This window comes from Chiloscyllium punctatum, chromosome 15, assembly GCF_047496795.1.
Source record: "Chiloscyllium punctatum isolate Juve2018m chromosome 15, sChiPun1.3, whole genome shotgun sequence".
Classification (NCBI taxonomy): Eukaryota; Metazoa; Chordata; class Chondrichthyes; order Orectolobiformes; family Hemiscylliidae; genus Chiloscyllium; species Chiloscyllium punctatum.
The window spans coordinates 32,681,556-32,701,506 of NC_092753.1; the positions used below are offsets into that span (position 1 = coordinate 32,681,556).

At 41.7% G+C, this 19,951-nt stretch overlaps 1 protein-coding gene across 6 annotated transcripts in view; it reads left to right on the forward strand.

Moving 5' to 3' along the window:
* cnksr2a (connector enhancer of kinase suppressor of Ras 2a) overlaps positions 1–19,951 on the forward strand; it is a 496,755-nt gene that overhangs the window by 398,932 nt on the left and 77,872 nt on the right. For all 6 annotated transcript variants that reach the window (XM_072584887.1, XM_072584893.1, XM_072584891.1 and 3 more), the window contains one exon: positions 4,897–4,968. In XM_072584887.1, coding sequence (XP_072440988.1) covers positions 4,897–4,968 — 72 coding nt within the window. The remainder of the gene's footprint in view (positions 1–4,896; positions 4,969–19,951) is intronic.

A 19,951-nucleotide genomic window follows, 5' to 3' on the forward strand; every position in this document is an offset into this window, starting at 1 on the left:
TCTGAAGAAGATCTCAAGGTCCCAATAGAAACATTACATCAAAGAGGTGTTTCCAACTCTGATTGCATCTTTTGTTTACAATAATTAAAAATGAATTTGGCTTACTGAATGGCTGCTGAGAACAGTCCTGGACATCGATGGGAGCTCAGGCACTGTCTCCAAATTACTGACCACCTACTCTGTCTCTCTCTCTCTCCCCCGTCACTTTCCCTGGAGTTCTACACAGGCGTATACCCTAAAACCCCCCTTCTCCAGATAATTTCTCCAACATTGTTCTGTACAGGGCAAAGGTGGAACCTGTCAAAACAGTAAAAATATGTGTGTGACTGTGTGTGTGTTACTCTGTGTGTGCGCGCTATTTTGAGACTCATCCCCCAAAAGTAACAGCAGTCTTGCTGTTGGTGTCCAGTCCGGCTGTCCCAAAGGTGGGCAATGGTGAGAGTAGGGTGGACAGCTGATGGGGGCCCAGGGGGGCTGCTGAAGGCGGAAGGTGCATGAGGGCAGGGTGGTTGGATCGGACAAGGAGGCAGGAGGGTGGACATTGGGTGGGGGCGGATGGGGAGGGCGGTGTTTGACAGGGTTGGGGTGGACAGCCGGTGGGGTAGGAGCAGATGAGGGGTGGGGTTGGGGGGTAGATGGAGTGGGGTCGGGGGCTCGCGCGCATTATGCTGTTGTCAAGTCTTCTGAACGTCGAGCGGACTTAGCAAGTGCTAACTATGTCAATCCATTGAACTGATTGTGTGTGTGTGTGTGTGTGGGGGTGGGGAGGGTGCGTCAGGAGTGTGCGAGGGGAGGCTTCAGCAATGCTGCACAGGTCCCTTACACACAAGTGTGTGTCTGCTCAGAAACAAACCCTGAGACAGAGAGAGAGGCAGAGTGAGGAAAAAGGAAACTTCAGAAAACTCCGAGCATCAGAGTAGAGGCATTGGATCAATTAACCAAATAATCAGTTATCTGAATGAAATAGTGCCCGCCCATCTTGTTTAGATAATCAAGGTTCCTCTGTATATGCTTCGAGTTCCACAAACGATTAATTGATTAATAATTTAGCTTCAAAAATAAATTACGACGTTCTCTTGTTAAGATTTCCCTCCAGGTTCCTGCCTCTGCTCCCTCCCTCCATCATTGTCTCCCCTCTCTCTCCATGGTCCATTGTTCCAATAATGGGGTCAGAAATTTTCAGTACATGTCATTTTTTATTTTCTTCTATGACAGAACCTTAGACATACAGCACAGAAACAGACCCTTTGGTCCAACATAATCCCAAACTAAACTAGTCCCACCTGCCTGCTCCTGGCCCATATCCCTCTAAATCTTTCCTGTTCATGAACCTATCAGATTGTCTTTTCAGCATTGTAACTGTGCCCCCATTCACCACTTCTTCAGAAAGTTCATTCCACACATGAACCACCCTTTGTGTAAAAAAAACCCTCATGTCTTTTTTAAATCTCTCTCCTCTCACATTAAAATTTGTCCCCTAGTTTTGAAATCCCTATGACCGACAAGCCACATGTGCAAACAAGCAAAGAAATCTAATATTATCCTAAATGAACTTACAAGCCTAAACATAATTGAAAAATATTTCCCTTATGTAAGAATGCTGCTATGTAATCTCCATTGACACAAAAGAAAAATTGCATTCAGCCTTGTTTTTTCAATAAGCAAGTACAAAAATACTTTGGTTATCTCAAATACTGAACTACCAGATCCTGAAAGTGAGAGTTTGTGAATGCTAATCACAGTTTATTAGTCACTGTTCTTAGAGCAGCTATCAAATTAGTGCTGTCCGGAGTATCTGATGTGAGGTAAATGTTTGATTCATGTTTGATGAACACAAATAAATGCTGATTTTCTCAGCAAATATGATCACACTGCAAAATTGTGAGGCTCTGCATGAACACAGTCCAATTTAATAAGTCATAAATATGTAATGCTTGATTTTAAACCATCAAAAGTCCCAAATAGACGTTGTGAAAATAAGTCTGACATTTGAAAGTACATTGTCATGCTGCAGCCTCCTTTTAAGGCAATATAAGACCAGATCCTTCAGTATTAGGAACGGTGATAAATTGTACTTAAATTGCTATTGCACATCAGGATCTCTAGGTAGTTCTGACATGTGCATATGCACTGTAACTTTCCAAGAAGTTTAAACTTCCTAAAGGCAGACATATCTTGCCTGTGCTTCTCTGCAAATATCTCACATTTGTCTCAGTGTCGGAGACTCTGGTGAAATAGGCACAGTTTACCCAAGTACTGTTACACACACACACACACAACACACACTGTCACCTCCCAACTGACAGGACAACCCCATCTGAACACTCACACTCCCCAACCTGACTCCCCACCCACCCTGATTTAATTATCCATCCCCCCCGACTTAATTCCATTCTCACAACCTGACTAATCCCATTCCGCCTAACCGAAACAATCAGACCCCTACCCAACCAAACCTCCTGCCCGCCTAACCTGGTGATCCACCCCCAACCCACACATTACCCAATCCCATCCAACCACTGGCTAACTCACTCATTGCCCCCACACCATGCACTCACTCACTCACCCGCACATTCCCTCACTAACCCCAGTCAAATACTTGCGAGCTTTTAGAAGCTTGCCAGAGTAAAATGGTTGGTGCCCTAAAGAGGGGATATATTCCCAGTCCTGTTCCTCTTCACCACCTAGATTACTGAAGCATCATTGTTTTGAATGGAGTTGGAAATCCCCGCTGGATGTGACGTACAAAATGGTGATTGTCACATGCAGCATTAGCAACACGCGTCTAACTGCAGTTAATCAGAATATCTGGGGCATAACATTTAGTTGGTAATGCACTAAACTTAGATTTTAATATCATTTGAGGTAAAAGACCACAATAAATTGACATGGTAGTCTTTAAAATACTCAAGCTTCAGCTAATGTTTGTGTTTTGTTTGATGCTGTCAGAAACCTTGATCAGGTTAGTTTGTCAGCTTTGCTCAGTCTTATGTTTTGAGCTAGGAGATCATGGACCCAACCTTCAGAACTTGTTCGTACAACCTGTTTTGTAGTGGGCCAGTGGCTCCCAATCTGCAGGTTTCACTGAATCAATTGAACTATTCAGGAAAATGTGACAGAATTACTATGTCAGGCTGGCTGCCTGAAAGACTTGATTTAAAAAGAACAAGGTCCTGCTACAGAAAGCTGGCAGTACTTGTTGTGTGGACACCTATCCCAAAATAAAACCGCTGTAATGTTGGTTGACTGTTCCATAGCATCGCAAATGATTGCTGCAGTTCAAAGGTCCTGTACTTGAAATGAGACATTAAACCAAGGCTATGTCATATGTTACCATTCAGTTGCATAGCAATGATTCCACAGCAGACTTGAAGACAAGCAGGAAGTTCTCCAATATCCTGGCTAATGTTTCTCCTTAATCCAGCACCAGCAAAAACAGATTGATGGGTCACATGTTTTTGGGTTGCTGATGTGCACCCACTTTTAGTGGTGAAGGGACCAGGCATTGCACTTCAGGGAAGTTTTATGAAGCACATAGTTTGCATGAGTATCGTGCATTGATAGTTTTCCATGATTTGACGCAGAAGCATGCCAACTATCAATGGCGGTTCTTGAAAATCCCACAGAACATGAACTAAAATGAGTTGGAGTGCATTTCCACCCTATGGAAATGAGAGGCTCAGGTGAAAGAAAATCAGTATTTTATATTTTGTTTCTATCATCTGATCTCCTTGATGTTTAATTGGTTCCTAACACACTCTAACATGTTCTTTATATGAATAATGTGATAATGGCAGTAGAACAATTTTTAAAATGGTTTATGCAAGTGAGCATAGGAACTATTTAGTATACTATTTAGCCATTCTAGCCTCGTCTACCACTTAATGAGACCAAATTTAATCAGGAGTCTTTGTATTCTGCTTTTGCCAATATCCGTAAAAACATTTTGTTAACAAAAATCTATTAGTCTCACATTTTAAATTCACAACGTTTTTTATGGCCAAAAGAGATGATCTCAAACTTAGTTACACCCTAATGTATTTGTCACAGTTTTTGGCCTTTTGCTAAATCCATCAATATTTATACTTTCATTCACAAAGTTTGCAATGCTGCCTATCTTTGCCTCAATTACAAACTTAAAGTGACACTTTGTCTCATCACCTAAGTCATAAAACACAATAACCATCTAAGATAGAGTGCTGACATCTGAGGTATGTCAGCACTGCTATTTAGATTAGCAATTTATTATCTCTAATCTTCGTTCCCTGCTCCATAAACAATCTTTTCACTGGGTCAATAATTTTCCTTGAAATCTGTGAGATTCCTCTTAAACTATTTGCCAACTGTTAGGCAGTTTATCAAATCCTGACTGGAAAACCAAATAAATAACATCCATTACGTTACTTTAGTCATCATAAATTGGCTGCTGTATTTCCTATATTGTAACAGTGACTAACTTTAAAAAGTAGTTCTTTGGCTGTAAAGCACTTTGATTGTTGTGAAAAGTGCCATATAACACTTGTCTTCCTTCCTTTCTTTAATCAGTAAGGATACTCCTCTTCCTCCAACAGATTTCCTTTGTTCCTGTAGATCTGATAACCTGCGGACCAGTCTTAATGTATAGGCTAGACAGAGCCAGGAGGCTTTTTGACTGTGAGGACTAGGACTGTCCCATTCCTGCCCACATTCCATTATGGTCAATGGATGACAAAGGGGAATACAGAGCAATTCTACCTCCACCCCCTAAACCCTTGAAGACAAAGAGAAATGTTTGAAAAATCATTGAATATCAACTTTTAATGAGACCTTTCAAACTGAGAGTATTGAAATATTTTCATGTAGAGATAATCTGTGAGAGTTTGTGATTTTCATTGTGTGCATCTCTCTTTTTAACAGTGCATTCAAAGCATGCCATCCTAAGATTAAAAGCTTCTACTTTGCAGCAGATAATATGGATGATATGAACAGGTATGTGTGAAATACAATAAAATAATTCAAAGTTGGTGCAAAGATTAATTGGGGTAATTACAAGAACTTGTGTTTACAGCTGTTACAAGTGTTGACAGAACTAACTATTATGTTCTCAGCAAATTCCCATTCGTCACTTTAATCTACTACAATGCAGGATTTGAATCAAAGAATCCCTGCAGTATGGAAGCAGGCCATTTGACCCATCACCTCCACACCAACCCTCCAAAGAGCATCCCAGCCAGACCCACCTCTGCAGCCCTATAACCTTACATTTTCCATGTCCAAACATCCTAACATCTTCACTGTGGGAGGGCACCACAGTATCCAGAGGAAACCCATGCAGACATGGGGAGAATGTGCAAACTCCGTACAGACAGTTGCCCAAGGCTGGGCTCGAACCTGGGTCCCTGGTACTGTGATGCAGCAGTGCTAACCACTAAGCCACCGTGCCAAGCAGAAATGGTACAAAACTTGATCATGACCCATTTGCAATAATCTGCTCACATGAAGGACAGTTTGTCAATTGCGTAGAGCCTCAATCAATGGGAGCAGAATATCATGCTCGTTTCTGCAATTTGGTTGACCATATTTACAGGTCAGAATTTTATGAAACTACCATCACCAACATATTGACATACACTTATTCCTGAGAAGAGATACATTTTGGCAAAACATTTTGTTTAGCACCCACCAGGACAAATACACGAATACCAAAGTTTAGATAATCTGAACTATTTATAAGAGAAAAGGCTATTGATTTGTTGACAAATTAACTCTGATCAGCCAAGGCAATGCCTTTGTTACAACTGGGTGAGTTTCCTCAGTTCATTATGGTTTCAGACCATCTATCCCTAACTATTAAGCTCCCTGGTGAGGAGGAATGAACTGGCTCCCCTTCTTTATTCATTCTCTCCATCCCCCAGTTAGTTGCAATAAGAAAAATTTATAAAGGATCCTTTTCCTTTCGGATACTTTCACCAAAATGAAATAATGTATTAAAATGAGGCAATTTTACCAGGCCATCTTAAATCAAGAAAGAATGGATTTATCAATTTCTTAATTCTTATTAATACTCGAACATTGCCCCAATGAATTATCATATGCAATACACATAAAGACAGGTTAGAAAAAAATGGTGAGTTAGAAAAGATAAAACTTAAAAGACGATTATACAGATCAGCCTCTGAATTGTTCATGAAGAGGGAATAATTGAACATTGTAGCATTGCAATGGAAGTTTTCTGTAGCAATGACATTGTTACAAGGACAGTCGGCTTCACGATTCTTAGTTTTGTAGATTTGTTTGAAACTCTTGTCATTCTCATGCCTTTCAAGTGTGCTTGTATTCCAGTCTGTCGGGTGAAGGAGAGCCCATTGTTCTTCTGTTTCCTTTGTAACTCGTTTGAGTCAATCCTGTATCAGAAGGAATAGATGCGTTACTCTTGAGCAAGGGCTCATCATGATTCCTGTGCCCGTTTTCAGGGTCTATTAAGTTTTTCTGCCAACATTTCCAAATCATAAAATAAGTGCTTATGTTGGTTTATCGTTTGTTGCACTTCTCCCATATACATATAATGAAGTTTGCAAGACATGTGTGTAAATGCAATAATGCAAAACAACTGACCCTGATTACTGCCTCCATGGGAAGTTGCAACCCATAGGATGTGCATTGTGACATGGAATTCCTGGAAGAGTTCAATGCAGGTACAGTGTAGGAGCTTCATGGCCCCGTGCTTTACTCAAAGAGATGTCAGCATAACATATATACTCAGGTTCTGCACAGAAACATTTTGTCCATAAATTCTCTCCAACATTCAAAATTCTATGCCACTGATTTGGATAGCACTACCCAATCCCTCAAGAACAGTTCACACTTGGATTTACACCAAAAACCTGTTCCTTGGATCTATCTTCAAAATGTTGCCACGCAACACATCACAAAGTCACCTGATATTGGTGTGACTGAGATATCCGAAAAATATGTTGTTTTCTTACTGAAACCCACACAATACTTAGCAAAAGTACTGAGCAGTCTCGGTCTACTTGAAGCATTTAAAACGTAGCTCCCTGAGCTCCAACAACGATTCAGAAGAAAGAAACATCTGGTTTCATCTTCCTCATGGACATTGCCAGTTTTATACTCAATGGGTGACAACTGGAAACTCTGCATTTGTGCTTGTTTTATGATAGTGTTTAAGTTCCAAATAAATTAGCTTCTAGGAAATCTCAGCATTCGTTCCTAACTACAATATCAGCAGATAAACCAGCAAAAACTTGAATGTGATCTCTGTGTTGGTGCAGTCCAGGAATTTCAGGGCCTGTATTTGTCTTGTTCATTTGGAAAAGTAAGCAACGTGGTATGTGCCATGAGAAGGAAGCTGTCACCCATCCTGTTTCTTTTGACTGACTCAAAGGGCTTAATTGTTTTATAGTAGTAGAGGATCAATCACTATTAAGTCTTAATAAGAAGAGGGTCTTGTCTGACATAATTTTATTGTGTAATGTAATGAAGTTGAAGTTACACTAGGCACTGTTAGTAAGATTCTGAGGAGACTTTTAGACATAGTGGTTAGCACTGCTGCCTCACAGCGCCAGGGACCCTGGTTCAAATCACACCTCAGGCGACTGTCTGGGTGGCGTTTGTGCATTCTCCCCGTGTCTGTATGGGTTTCCTCTGGGTGCTCTGGTTTCCTCCCACAATCCAAAGTTGTGCGGGTCAGGTAGATTGGCCACGCTAAATTGCCATAGTGTTAGGTGCATTAGTCAGGAGTAAATATAAGGTAGAGGAATGGATCAAGGTGGGTTACTCTTCGGAGGGTCGGTGTGGACTTGTTGGGCCAAAGGACCTGTTTCCATACTGTAGGGAATCTAATCTAAAATAAAATCCCACAAGATCCCACACTGTTCCATCTTCTCCCCACATCATCAGATTGGATGCTGTATGCAGTCTCCAAAATTAACCCTTTCAAAACCTTTTCTTATATAACAATCAAGAGCACATATAGTCCATTTCGTACAAATACCATGATCAATTCTTATAACAAATATTTGCACATCAATAAAAAAGCAGAAAAAATACTAAATGACATAATACAGATTGTAAAGTTAATTTGCATAACACAGAATATTTACATAATATCATCCTTCAGGTGTAAGACTACTTGTGCTAAATGCCAAAGAATGGATCATAATATGTTTTCAACAATTCCTTGTTTCTTTTAATGGAATATCTTCTTTTGGGTGCAGTTTACCTGATTTGTCCAATCTTCAGGCATGTCTTTATAGATGAGATTGAGTATGTGGAATTCATGAGTCTACATCACTGCATTGCAAAGTAATTCTATCCCCAGAAGAGCTAAGCGCTGACAGATATTCAGGCCTCCTATATCTGAATTCATTTTAAGGTGATGATGCTAATCGAATCCTGTTGCAAGGTTAAATTGGTCTGAAACTGGTAACGTCAATATCGCAGTATCAGATAAAAGCACCTGCTCTAACCTATGGATATTTTCTAATCAACTTGTTCAGACGTGTTCTGACTTGAACCCTGGAGTCCTGATCCAGAAGCAGGCGGCACTGCCATTGTGCTACAAGACCCCTTGCTATAACCGAAATAGTATATAATTCAGACTTAAGTAAAGATATCAATATCTTAACTAATACTTCTTTAAAAGGAGTTTGCCCCATTTAAATTCATTTCGCACAGCCTCTGATCTGCCTTTTTGAACCTAAGCTTTAAATATCATTTCATTATGCATATCTGTCACAATAAAAGTTTTGTTTTTGTCCCACTTGGCAGAATATTTCTAACTTAGTGTTCCCAGCAATTGTTATGTGCCAGAACAAATGCTTTGAAATCCTAGCTATAGGCCCCTCGCAGACATGGCCTGATAGGGATCGCCAGCCTGTTCTGTCAGAGGAAGAATTTCTAATCATGGCAGCCCAGGGCCTGTGTAAGAAATGCTCGCTGGCTCTTGAATTGTTGGGGGAGTCCTGCAAAGTCTGCTGTCCAGGCATTTCACTCTTAGTGCAGGCCAATGGAATCTGAAGGGCTACAGTGAAGTGATCTTTCCCAGGGACAGGAAGAAGAGGACATCCTCTCCAACCAAGCAGGTATTGAAGGAGGTTGGTGGGGAAGTCAGAAGAAAGAGAGTGGTCCCTCCAACCTGGAGACAGTGACATCACGAGGTGCCAGAACCATAGCAATGGAAATGCCATTGAACCTCAGGAGGTGATAGTTTGATTCCATCTTGTTGGAGATGGTCATTGTATAGTACATGCATGTTGTGACTGCTATTTATCACTTTTCAGCCCAAGCCTGTATATTGTCCAGGTCTTCTTGCATATGGGCACAACTGCTTCAGCATCTGGGAAGATGTCATGAATGTTGTTGAACATTGAGAGATCACTAGTGAATGTCCCCACTTCTGACCTTATGAGGGAGGGAAGGTCATTGATGAAGTAACTGAAGATATCTGTGCCCAAACCACACCCTGATGAAATCCTACAGTGACGCCCCAGGACTAGGCAAATAGACAAACAAGTATACCATCTTCCTCTGTATTTAGCTGTGACTCCAATCAGAAGAGAGATTTCCTTGTGATTCCCCTTGTCCATTCATCCTTTCCACAGAAATAACTATGATCACCCATATCCTTCTGCTTCCTCTCCTTGCAAAGAAGAGCACACACAACTTGGTGAGAGGCAGACAACCAGGTTGGGGTTGGGTGGAAGGATGAGGGGGAGGATATTTGACTCTCCAGTGAAATGCAGCTTATTGACCATCAGCAGTGAGTATCCAGCCGCTCCACTGGGAAGGTGGATCTTCTCTACGGATGGAGCAAATGTCAGCAAAGGACTGCCATCTGATCCTGTGGAGTTAATTCTCTCAGAAAAGCCAAGAGAACTGAAGCTCTGGTGAGGACCTTATGTTGGATGCTCTCCCTCCTTCCTGCTTGATCTCAATATTGATCCGCTCTGTATCTTGGAGAGCTAGGTGGTCTGAGTGGGCAGCAGCTGCTGCTGATGTTGCAGCTCCAGTGGCTGAAACTATTGGTTGACTCTTGCCATTGCCTCTGCTCCTCAGCAGAAATGGACAGTATAACTGCCCTACCCATGATGCTTTGCCCAATTGAATAGCAGCAGCAGGCAAGTGTGAAATGAGTGAAGTGTTATGCAGGTGAAGTGACTTCCAAGAGTGAAGCAATAAATGAGAGAAGAAGCAATTTGTACAGCAGTCCACCATGGCCAGGAGAGACTGGAGCTTGACAGTGCATCTGATCAAAATCTTCCCAGCATGTCAGTTTCACTGAGGAAGCTCCTGCTGTTGTGTATTCAGCTTGGAGAGTTGCTGACAGGACACAAACAGGTTTTATAGCCAAGAAGTCCAGGATTCAAGATTTGAGCAGGTCATGCTAAATTGTGATAGGTGCATTAGTAGGGAGTAGGTGAATGGGTCTGGGTGGGTTACTCTTCGGAGGGTTGGTGTGGACTTGTTGGGCTGAAGGACCTGTTTTCACACTGTAGGGAATCTAATCTAATCTAATAGCTAACTCTTGACTACCTAAAGTACTCTTAAATTCCTTTCCAACACATGTAAGGGCAGTTTCTTACTTGCCTTCAATGCTACCTGGTGGAAAGCCCGACGACAATGGGTACACATCATGATCCCAAGCCAATGTCAGTTTTCAGAAGTCTTGCAGCCCATACACCTCCTGCCCTCACCCTCCCAACCCTCCCCATCACCTTACTCCCAACCCCATTCCCAGAAATCACTTGCACACGTCTGGGAAAATTCTGCCTATTATCTTTTGAGTTAGCACTGATACTAATTTCTAAATCTTGGCTTACTTCTTCAAATAAGTAATCAGAGCACTTTAAAAGCATCATTAATGGTGTTCGTTTGAAGAGCCAGTATAAGTCCCATAGGCCGAATGACCTCGTCTACACTGGAACAATGCTGTGATTGTGTGAGAGCAACTTGGAACATTGCCAATAAGAGGCAGTCTAATGGAAGAACTCAGTGCAATAATGAATGCATTTGTTCAGAGTGTGTGAAATCTTTATGCTAATAACACAGTGTACATGATTTTGGGAGAATGTGAAATTGTGCATTTCAAAGATATGTAGGTGATATAATGAATACACTGGCTGTGACGAGGCAAGTATTTCATTCTTGTCTGAAACCTTTATCAAACTAATTACCTACTAGAGATTCAGTATAAAAGAAAGGCAATTATTATAGTACCTAGTTAGGAATAATCACTTTGAGGACAACAGTTAAGTATGAAATACTGTGACAAGATCATTTAATCTGTCTCAAGGCTGTGAGACTATTCTGGGAGCTGTATGTCTTTAAGTTATTTTGCTTTTATTATTGGGGTTTTTATTATTTTGCTTTATTGTTATTTTGCAACAGAAAACTAGTTTACTACTTGGATAATTAATCCATCTGCATGAACATTTTAAAAGTATTTTTTTCAGTTGTACACAGGAATATAAATACAATCTTTTCATTCTTCATTGGTTTTATTCAGTAATTGTAAGCACAGAGTTCTGGAGGATGTCCTGATGCTCTATTTATTTGATGTCTTATATAAACAAGTAAGTCTGGCTGCAGTACAACTGGAAAAGTTCAGAAAATGTGCTGTCTGGTCAATTGCATTAGGTGTAAATAGAATATCCTCCGATCTCAGGAAAGTCTATACTATTGTTTCTCCATATCAATACTTTCTCTGCAGGTTTCTTCTCTCTAGTTGAAACTTCGACTCATGTTGAGATCTAATTGAGCTGGCAGAGCAACACTTGAGTGTGTCACTGATATATTCTTTCTTCCTGTATTCCTGATGAAGGGCTTTTGCCCGAAACGTCGATTTTGCTGCTCCTCGGATGCTGCCTGAACTGCTCTGCTTTTCCAGCACCACTAATCCAGAATTTTCTTGCTGTGTGAACCTTGACATTAAGGAAGGGCGAAATATCTGAAGCCACATCCAATGCTGTTAAAGTTTAATGACCAAACAAGTGCCTTTTAATTTGACTTTTTGATTTGAGGCATTGAGTAGTAATTGTGACACCTCCTTTCATATGTCCATAACATATAGGAAAAGATTTAGGCCATTTGGCCCATTGAGAATGTTCTGCTTTCACCTCTCTCCCCAATTCCCTATCCAATTATTCATTGCCCAACCCTATGATCGTCCTGTTCTCTTGCAACCATCCCAGGCTTGACTTGCTCTTAGATAAGCTTAAAGCTTCCCATATATATCTCTCGTATCCTCTGAAGGGCTCATCAGGGCTCTCAGCACAGGCTTGTTACAAGCAGTGATGCAGTTGCCACATTTCTCTGTCTGTCTCTCTCTCTCTCTCTTTCTCTATCTCTCTCTCCTGCCAACCTACCCAGTTGGGAACTAATCTTGCCAAGTTTCATCCTATTCACCTCACCGCCTGTCATTGCTGACTACACGGAGTCTGCCAGCCTAATGTGCTCTCACCAGCCTTCAATGCTTCTACCTCCACAATATCTATTAACTAATGAACGTGCATGGATCCATTGAACTTGTTTTGGGTGATTGCACTGACACCATGGCCTTAATAGAAGAGGGGCTGTGACATTTTTCCCGTTCATGAAACCTGCAGGGAATGGTACCTTAAAATGCTGACGAGGAAGGGGAGGGCAAGACCTGTTTGGTTGTGGCATCTCTCTGATAGTGGTGGAAATAGTGGATGATGGTCCTTTGAGTACAGAGACTGGGGAGTGGAAAGTGAGGACAAGGGGAACCCTATTGTTGTTCTGGGAGGGTGGTGAAAGGGTCAAATATGGTTGAGGAAGGAGGCATATACCCGGCTGATTAAAAGGAAAATATGACAGAAGCGGTCCTGTGGAAGGTGGTCTCATTGGAATACCTGCAACAGAGATAGAGAAATGGGGGAATAGAGTCCTTACAGGAGGCAGAACATGAACAATTATTATCAAAGTAACAGTGGGAGTCAGTGAATTTGTAATCAATATTAGCGGACAGCCTCCCGCCAAGGAATAGAAGCAGAGCAGTGAATGAAGGGAATTGACAAGATGATTCAGAGGTGGGCTGGGTGAAGGTGAAAAAAGAATGAAAATTTGAAGCAAGATTGATTCATTTTTTTCCAATTCTGTACAAGGGAAGCAGCACCCAGTGTACCAGAGAAAGAGTTAGGGGGAAGCCCCAAGAGGGACTGGAACAACGGCTGTTTCACATACCTCACAAAGGCACAGGGTCTTTGTACAGTCCTGTTTGTGGACTTTGAAAAGAATCATAGAATCCCTACAGTGTGAAAGCCAGCCATTCGGCCCATTCAGTCCACACCTAGCCTCTGAAGAGCATCCCACCGAGACCCAACCCCCTACCCTATCTCTGTAACACTGCATTTCCCATTGCTAATGCACCTAATATCCCTGGATACTAAGAGCAATTTAGCATGACCAATCCACCTAACCTGCACATCTTTGGAGGAAACAGAGAACCCTGAGGAAACCCCATACAAACAGTGGGAAACTGTGCAAACTCTCCACAGTCAGTGGCCTAAGTCTGGAATTGAACCTGGGTCCCTGGGACTGTAATGCAGCTGTACTAACCACTGAGCCACCATGCCGAAGATAGATGTCAGCTCTGCAGGGTTGGGAAATTGTAAGATGGGAGGCTGAGGACTGAGGATCTGCAATTGAAATGAGACCAATGACAGTCCTGGAAACAACAGCATGCTGTTCAGTGCTAGGATTATTGTGCCGAGGTAGATAGGAGGAAGTATCTCAGAGGTGGCCCTCAGCTCTTATGTGATATTACTCACTATACTCTCTGGTGATCCTCTTCACGTGTAACCCCTATGCACACTGATTCATGTTTGCATTCAGTCTTGTAATTTCTTGGCTTCAGAATTCTCAGCCCAAATTCCTGCGTGATCTCAAATAAAAGCAAAATATGGTTCATGCTAGAAATCTGAAGCAGGAACAGAAAATGCTGAGACATCTCCTGATGTGACTGGATGTCATAATGTATTTAAAGTTACTCCTGGGGAGCACATTCAGCTTTTCACTACTTTGGGGGCACAATATAAATGTAAATTGTCATTCTTATTCGGTGCCAAGAGTGAAAAGGAGCGCATCTACTGCTGCCCTGACTGAGATCAGCCAAATCAAGACAGACCAGTGATCCAGCTTGGAATTCTTCTGCCCCGTGTGTTATTATTTCCCACTGAATAATGCACAGACCCATTGGCTATTGAGGAACTCTTTAGACTGATTATGAATGAGTCATGGAGTCATATCACATGGTTCATCTGGCATCTGGGCAGTAAGCTGGGATTCTTGTGACCTCGAGGAACAAGTAACCAGGCAGATCAATAAGCAATAGGAAAATGAGTCATTGTACAGCAAAAGTTAAAATGCTGTAAGAAAAATATATGGCAGAATACCAAAATTGTGGCAGAATACCAAAAAAGACCAAGATCAGTGAGAAAGGAGCAAACCTAGAAGAGTGTATTTTAAGCTGCAGTTCTTGTTTCTATCCTTGATTTGTTTCCTGTTGATTCAGACTGTGGACAAATGTGATGTAAGAAGCTGTTGGTCATCTTCTTTTGCATTTGCTACAAAAGTGGTTTTACAAAAAGACAATATATTGCACTGGTTCAGAGACCTTTACATGGTTTTGGTTCAGATGACCACTTTCTTATTGTATCCAAAATTTTGACCACGCAGTATGTTGGGGCTGCAGCATACAAGTAATGCAGCACTAGACTTGCCAGAGCTAAATCTTCAGGCCTCATTCTAATGGTACCAGAATCCTGCTGGTCAGAATAGTCCACTGCTTGCACCAAGCCATATCCAGGGATTGGGGTGAGGTCAACCATCATAGAGTCAAGGTAAGGGCTTAAGGATCAGGCTGACCAGACTGGGAATAAGGGAGACAGGGGTGGAATGAAATAACGGTGGAGTGGGTGAGTGAGATAATGGATCACCCCACTAAAGTCAGTTTTGGATCTCAACAGGAGCTTTAATGATTTGTTAGAGTCCAGTGAGGGAAGATACAAGAGTTCTGAATAAATATGAGAATGCTAAAATAACTTGAAATCATTTAGAAATCCAACACTTTACTTTGTGCTGGCATAACCTCTTGCATAATGGAGAATGTTTAGTTATGTTCAGCATGTCCGTATAATGAATAGTTTTGTAATACAAAGGTAAAAGAGACATCTGCCATTTTGGACTGCACTTCTTTTGCAGGCAGGAGTGGCAGGATAGAGCTTCGTAGATACTGGGCACTATCAAAGGCAATTTATTTTCCTTTGAGCCAGGTGACCACAAGAAATACAAGTAATATGAGTTGTAAGAATATAAGAAAGGAAGAGGAGAAAGCCATACGACCATAAAAAATATTTTCCGCATCTGTGGCTTGGTCATCAAATGAAGGCCATAAGACATAGAAGAAACCCCATTTGGCCCATCGAGTCTGTTCTGTCACTCACTGGGGTCATGACCGAGCTGAAAATCCTCAATTCTACTTTCTCACTTTTCCTCCTTGATTCCCTTACTGATTAAAAATCTGTCTGCCTCACCCTCAAACAAACTTAGTGACTCAGTCTCTCCAGCTTCCTGCAGTAAAGAAGGGGCTGCATCTCCTGGCTGCTCGCTCGCTGCCCTCCCTCACTCAGAGACCACCCGAATACTAACAGTATCCTTGCATTCCATAGTCTGGCCTTGCCTTTTTATGTATTGCCCCTCACCCAGAAACAGCAGACACATATTACCACTGTCTTGCCTTGCTTTTTAGTGCAGACACATAGCCATGGTTGTCAGCAGTCACAGTCAAGAAAATGGGATGGGGTAGCCTTCACTCAATTGGGGGTGGGGGAGGTGGTCCTAGCCCAGTAAGTCAGGCACAGTCCCCCGATACCAGTCCAGGGGCTTGGACATGGTCAGTCAGCCACTTGGGGAGGACAGAGTAAGAATGCTCTCCACATAAGGGGTGGGGAGCTAAATATGGGGTAGGTTCAAATCCTTTTAGACTTTTTTTTGCCTGATTGTGGCCTTCCTTCCTCCTAGAATGAAGGAGAGGCAGGTCATAAGGAAGGTGAAAGTGGGTGGCACAGCTGTGAGTGCTTGTACAGGTCAGGAGGTGTCCTAAGCGAATGAGTAGGTAGCACAAAGGGCATGCAGATTCATGGTGAGTGGCAGCAAGTGAGGAAAGATATTGCAGGCATTGGTGAGAGTAGTAAGTAATGGCAGTAGCTGAAATGGACTGAGAGTGAGGTATTGGAGAGAAGCTGGTAACACTTATGCTGGGACAATGGAGAATGTTGACCTTCATCCTACACAGCTGTACATTCACTCAGATTGCACTGAGCCAGTGAGCAAACTCAGATCAGGCTGGCATGGCCTACTTTCATGTCCTTGATTGGTATTTCTAGGGGAAGAGGAAATCCTTCTTCTGCACCATCATTTCCAGCAGGATCTCCAGGTCCATTCCTGCTTCCTCTCTGCCGTGTCCAGGGCAAAGTCTGAAACCATGTAGGGCCACTATGGACTGGCTGCTTGTCTGGTGCACAATGGACTTTTCAAGATGGTGTAGGTACAAGTGGATATCCGGTGAGGGGCAAGTTGTTCCAGGAGTAGCATGTGGTAAGATGGGGCTAGAATTAGTCATGAGGGATGCCATAGGAGCATGAAGTAAATAGTTAATGAGGCAAGATAGCTAGGTAATGGTGAGAAATACTGCTCGTCCTCATGGTGAATAACCTTGGAGAAAACTCTATCCAACTTGCAGTTCACCAAAAAAAGGTACAATTCAGTCCTGACATCCCATTTGCTTTCCCAATTGCATGCTATACCTCCATATTCACTTTCTGGGATTTATGTACAAGAATTCCTAGCTCCCTCTGAATACAACATTCCCCAGTGATGCACCCATCTAAAAAATTACTTTGCTAAATTTCCTACTAATACAGTTAACTGCACAATTTCCCACATTATATTCCATTGAACTTGATCTTTTCCCACCTCGTTAACCTGGATATATCCTCTTGCAACTTCTTTGATCTTTTTGACAGCTTACTTTAAAGTTGAGAGCAAATAGAGCAAGTGCTTGACAGATTATTTTAATAAGTGATTAACAGAGAGTGTTTTTGAGGAACAGAAAGGAAGTACAGTGCTTACATTCATCACTGTTCAAAGAGTGTCTGAGCTGATGCTTGGCAGTGTAGATTTTGTAATGACAACATTGCATATTTTCCCAGGAGTATAGTATAATTCTAGCAAAGAAAAATTTAAACAGTCAGCTAGCCTGTAGAACAATATGTTAAATATCAAACTAACTAACACTCAACACATAGCAACTACATCTAATTTGCAAGAATTTTGTTTTGGTAAATGCCCGTACATTTATATAATCTAGGATTCTTTTAATGTGTAAAATAATAGATGGGAGACAGTTATAAAGCTGCATTATTGTAATTAAGTTAAAATGCCATTTGAAAACCAATAGTGAATTACACTATCAAGTCCTATTTGTAAGTATTGTGAATCAACCTATTTAGACATTTTATGAGACATTTAAAAACAGGGGAAAAAAAAACACACTATGCCTCAAGAGTCCAAAACCCTGTTTGTTTGTTGTTTCGGGTGATATTCTTCATATGAAGACATTAAAATCATTAAATTGTGACAAAAGTCCCCTGCATTTATAAACATCACCAGTGCTGAAGAAAATTCATGAGCAGCCACATAGTTATGGGCTTGTTTTAATAGAATCATGTGCAGTCCGGAATTCCGTTAACAAAGCTCTCTATTCAACACCACCCACCTCCCACCAATCTCCACCACACCATTAGGCCTACACTTTTGCCCAAGCTTTTCTTTCTGATATCTCCTTCTAATCTGGCATCAGTTTTAGTCTGTTTATGCTGCTATTTAATGCCAAGGGGTGTTTTCTGAACTTAAAGGCAGTATATAAACATAAGTTGTTTTTGATACTGATCTATTCTTAAATAAGACATAAAATTGAGTAATTTTAACCCATAAAATGGTGCCTGTGGGTCAGGTGAGACTTTTTTTTAATTCAAACCCCATCCCAACCTGCCTCAACTCACCTACTTGTCAAAAAACAAACACAATAGGGGGGAGCCATATGATCAACCCAGGAGGTGAGTTACTAATTTATTTATATTAATCATGGCCGATTTTATCACTCTTCTGCACTGGTCAGATGAGTTTTCCAGATCACACTGCAGTTATTCAGTCCGATCTGAAGTTTCCAAGCTCTGAGATCTCTATCTCTCTCCCCTCCACCCCACTCCACTTGCCTCTAGCTCTACACCAATCTCTGTCTGACTCTCACTATTATTCCTCAACTCTGGTTCACTAACATCCTTCTGGGAAAGAAAGGCTACCATCCTAATCTGATCCAGCCCAGACATGATTCCAAAGCTAAGGTAATGTGATTGACCCCTCATAACTATTCTCTGAATTGGTCTGGCAGGCCATTTGGTAGTTCAAGAGGGCATCTTTCAGTTTGAGATGGACGATAAATGCTGGCCTCCACTGTGATACTCACATTGTGCAGATGAATGAAGTCTTAAGGCTGGTTTTCGCACGAGGAAATATTACGACAGTTGTTATGGGGGATTTCACATGCAGATAGACTGGGAGAATCAGGATGGTCCTGGACCCCAAAAAAGGGAGTTTGTGGAGTGCCTCCAAGATGGATTCTTAGAACAGCTTGTACTGGAGCCTATAAGGGAGAAGGCACTTCTGGATCTGATGTTATGCAACAAACCGGATTTGATCAGAGACCTCGAAGTCAAAGAGTCCTAGAAGTCACTAGGAAGTAGTGATCATAATATGATAAGTTTTAATCTGCAGTTTGAGAGGGAGTAGAGAGAATTGGAAGTGTCAGTATTGCAGTTGAACAAAGGGAACTATGGAGCAATGAGGAAGGAACTAGCTAAAGTTCAATGGTTCACGGATGGCAGTGGAACAACAATGGCAGGTATTTCTGGATATAATGCAGAAGGTGCAGAATCAGTTCATTCCACAGAGGAGGAAAGATCCTAAGGGGAAGCAGGGGCGGCCGTGGCTAATGATGGAAGTTAAGGACTGTATAAAGATAAAAATCAAGTATAACATAGCCAAGATGAGCAGGAAGCTGGAGGACAGGGAACTTTTAAAGAGCAACAGAGGGTAACTAAAAAGGCAATACATGGAGAAAAAATGAGGTGCGAAGGCAAACTGGCCAAAAATATAAAGGAAGATAGTAAAAGCTTTTTTAGGTCTGTGAATAGAAAAAAAAGGTTAAGACTAAAATTGGGCCCTTGAAGACAGAAGTGTGTGAATTTATCATGGGGAACAAGGAAATGGCAGAAGACACAAACAATCTCCCAGATTTCATAGTGGCTGAAGGACCTAGGGTAATGGATGAACTGAAGGGAATTTATATTAGGTAGGGAATGGTGTTGGATAGACTGTTAGGTCTGAAGGGTAAAAGTCCCCGGGACCTAATGGTCTGCATCCCAGGGTACTTAAGGAGGGGGCTCGAGAACTCATAGACGCATTGGTAATCATTTTCAAATGTTCTATTGATTCAGGATCAGTTCCTGTGGATTGGAGGGTGGCTAATGTTGTCCCACCTTTCAAGAAAGGAAGGGGAGAGAAAACAGGGAATTATAGACCAGTTAGCCTGACGACAGTGTGGGAAAGATGCTGGAGTCAATTATTAAAGATGAAATTATGACTCATTTGGATAGCAGTAACAGGATAGGTCAGAGTCAGCATGGATTTACGAAGGGGAAATCGTGCTTGACTAATCTTCTGGAATTTTTTGAGGCTGTAACTATGAAGATGGGCAAGGGAGAGCCAGTGGATGTAATATACTTGGACTTTCAGAAAGTCTTTGATCCAGTCCCACATAGCAATTTAGGGCACATGGTATTGGGGACAAAATACTGACTTGGATTAAAAA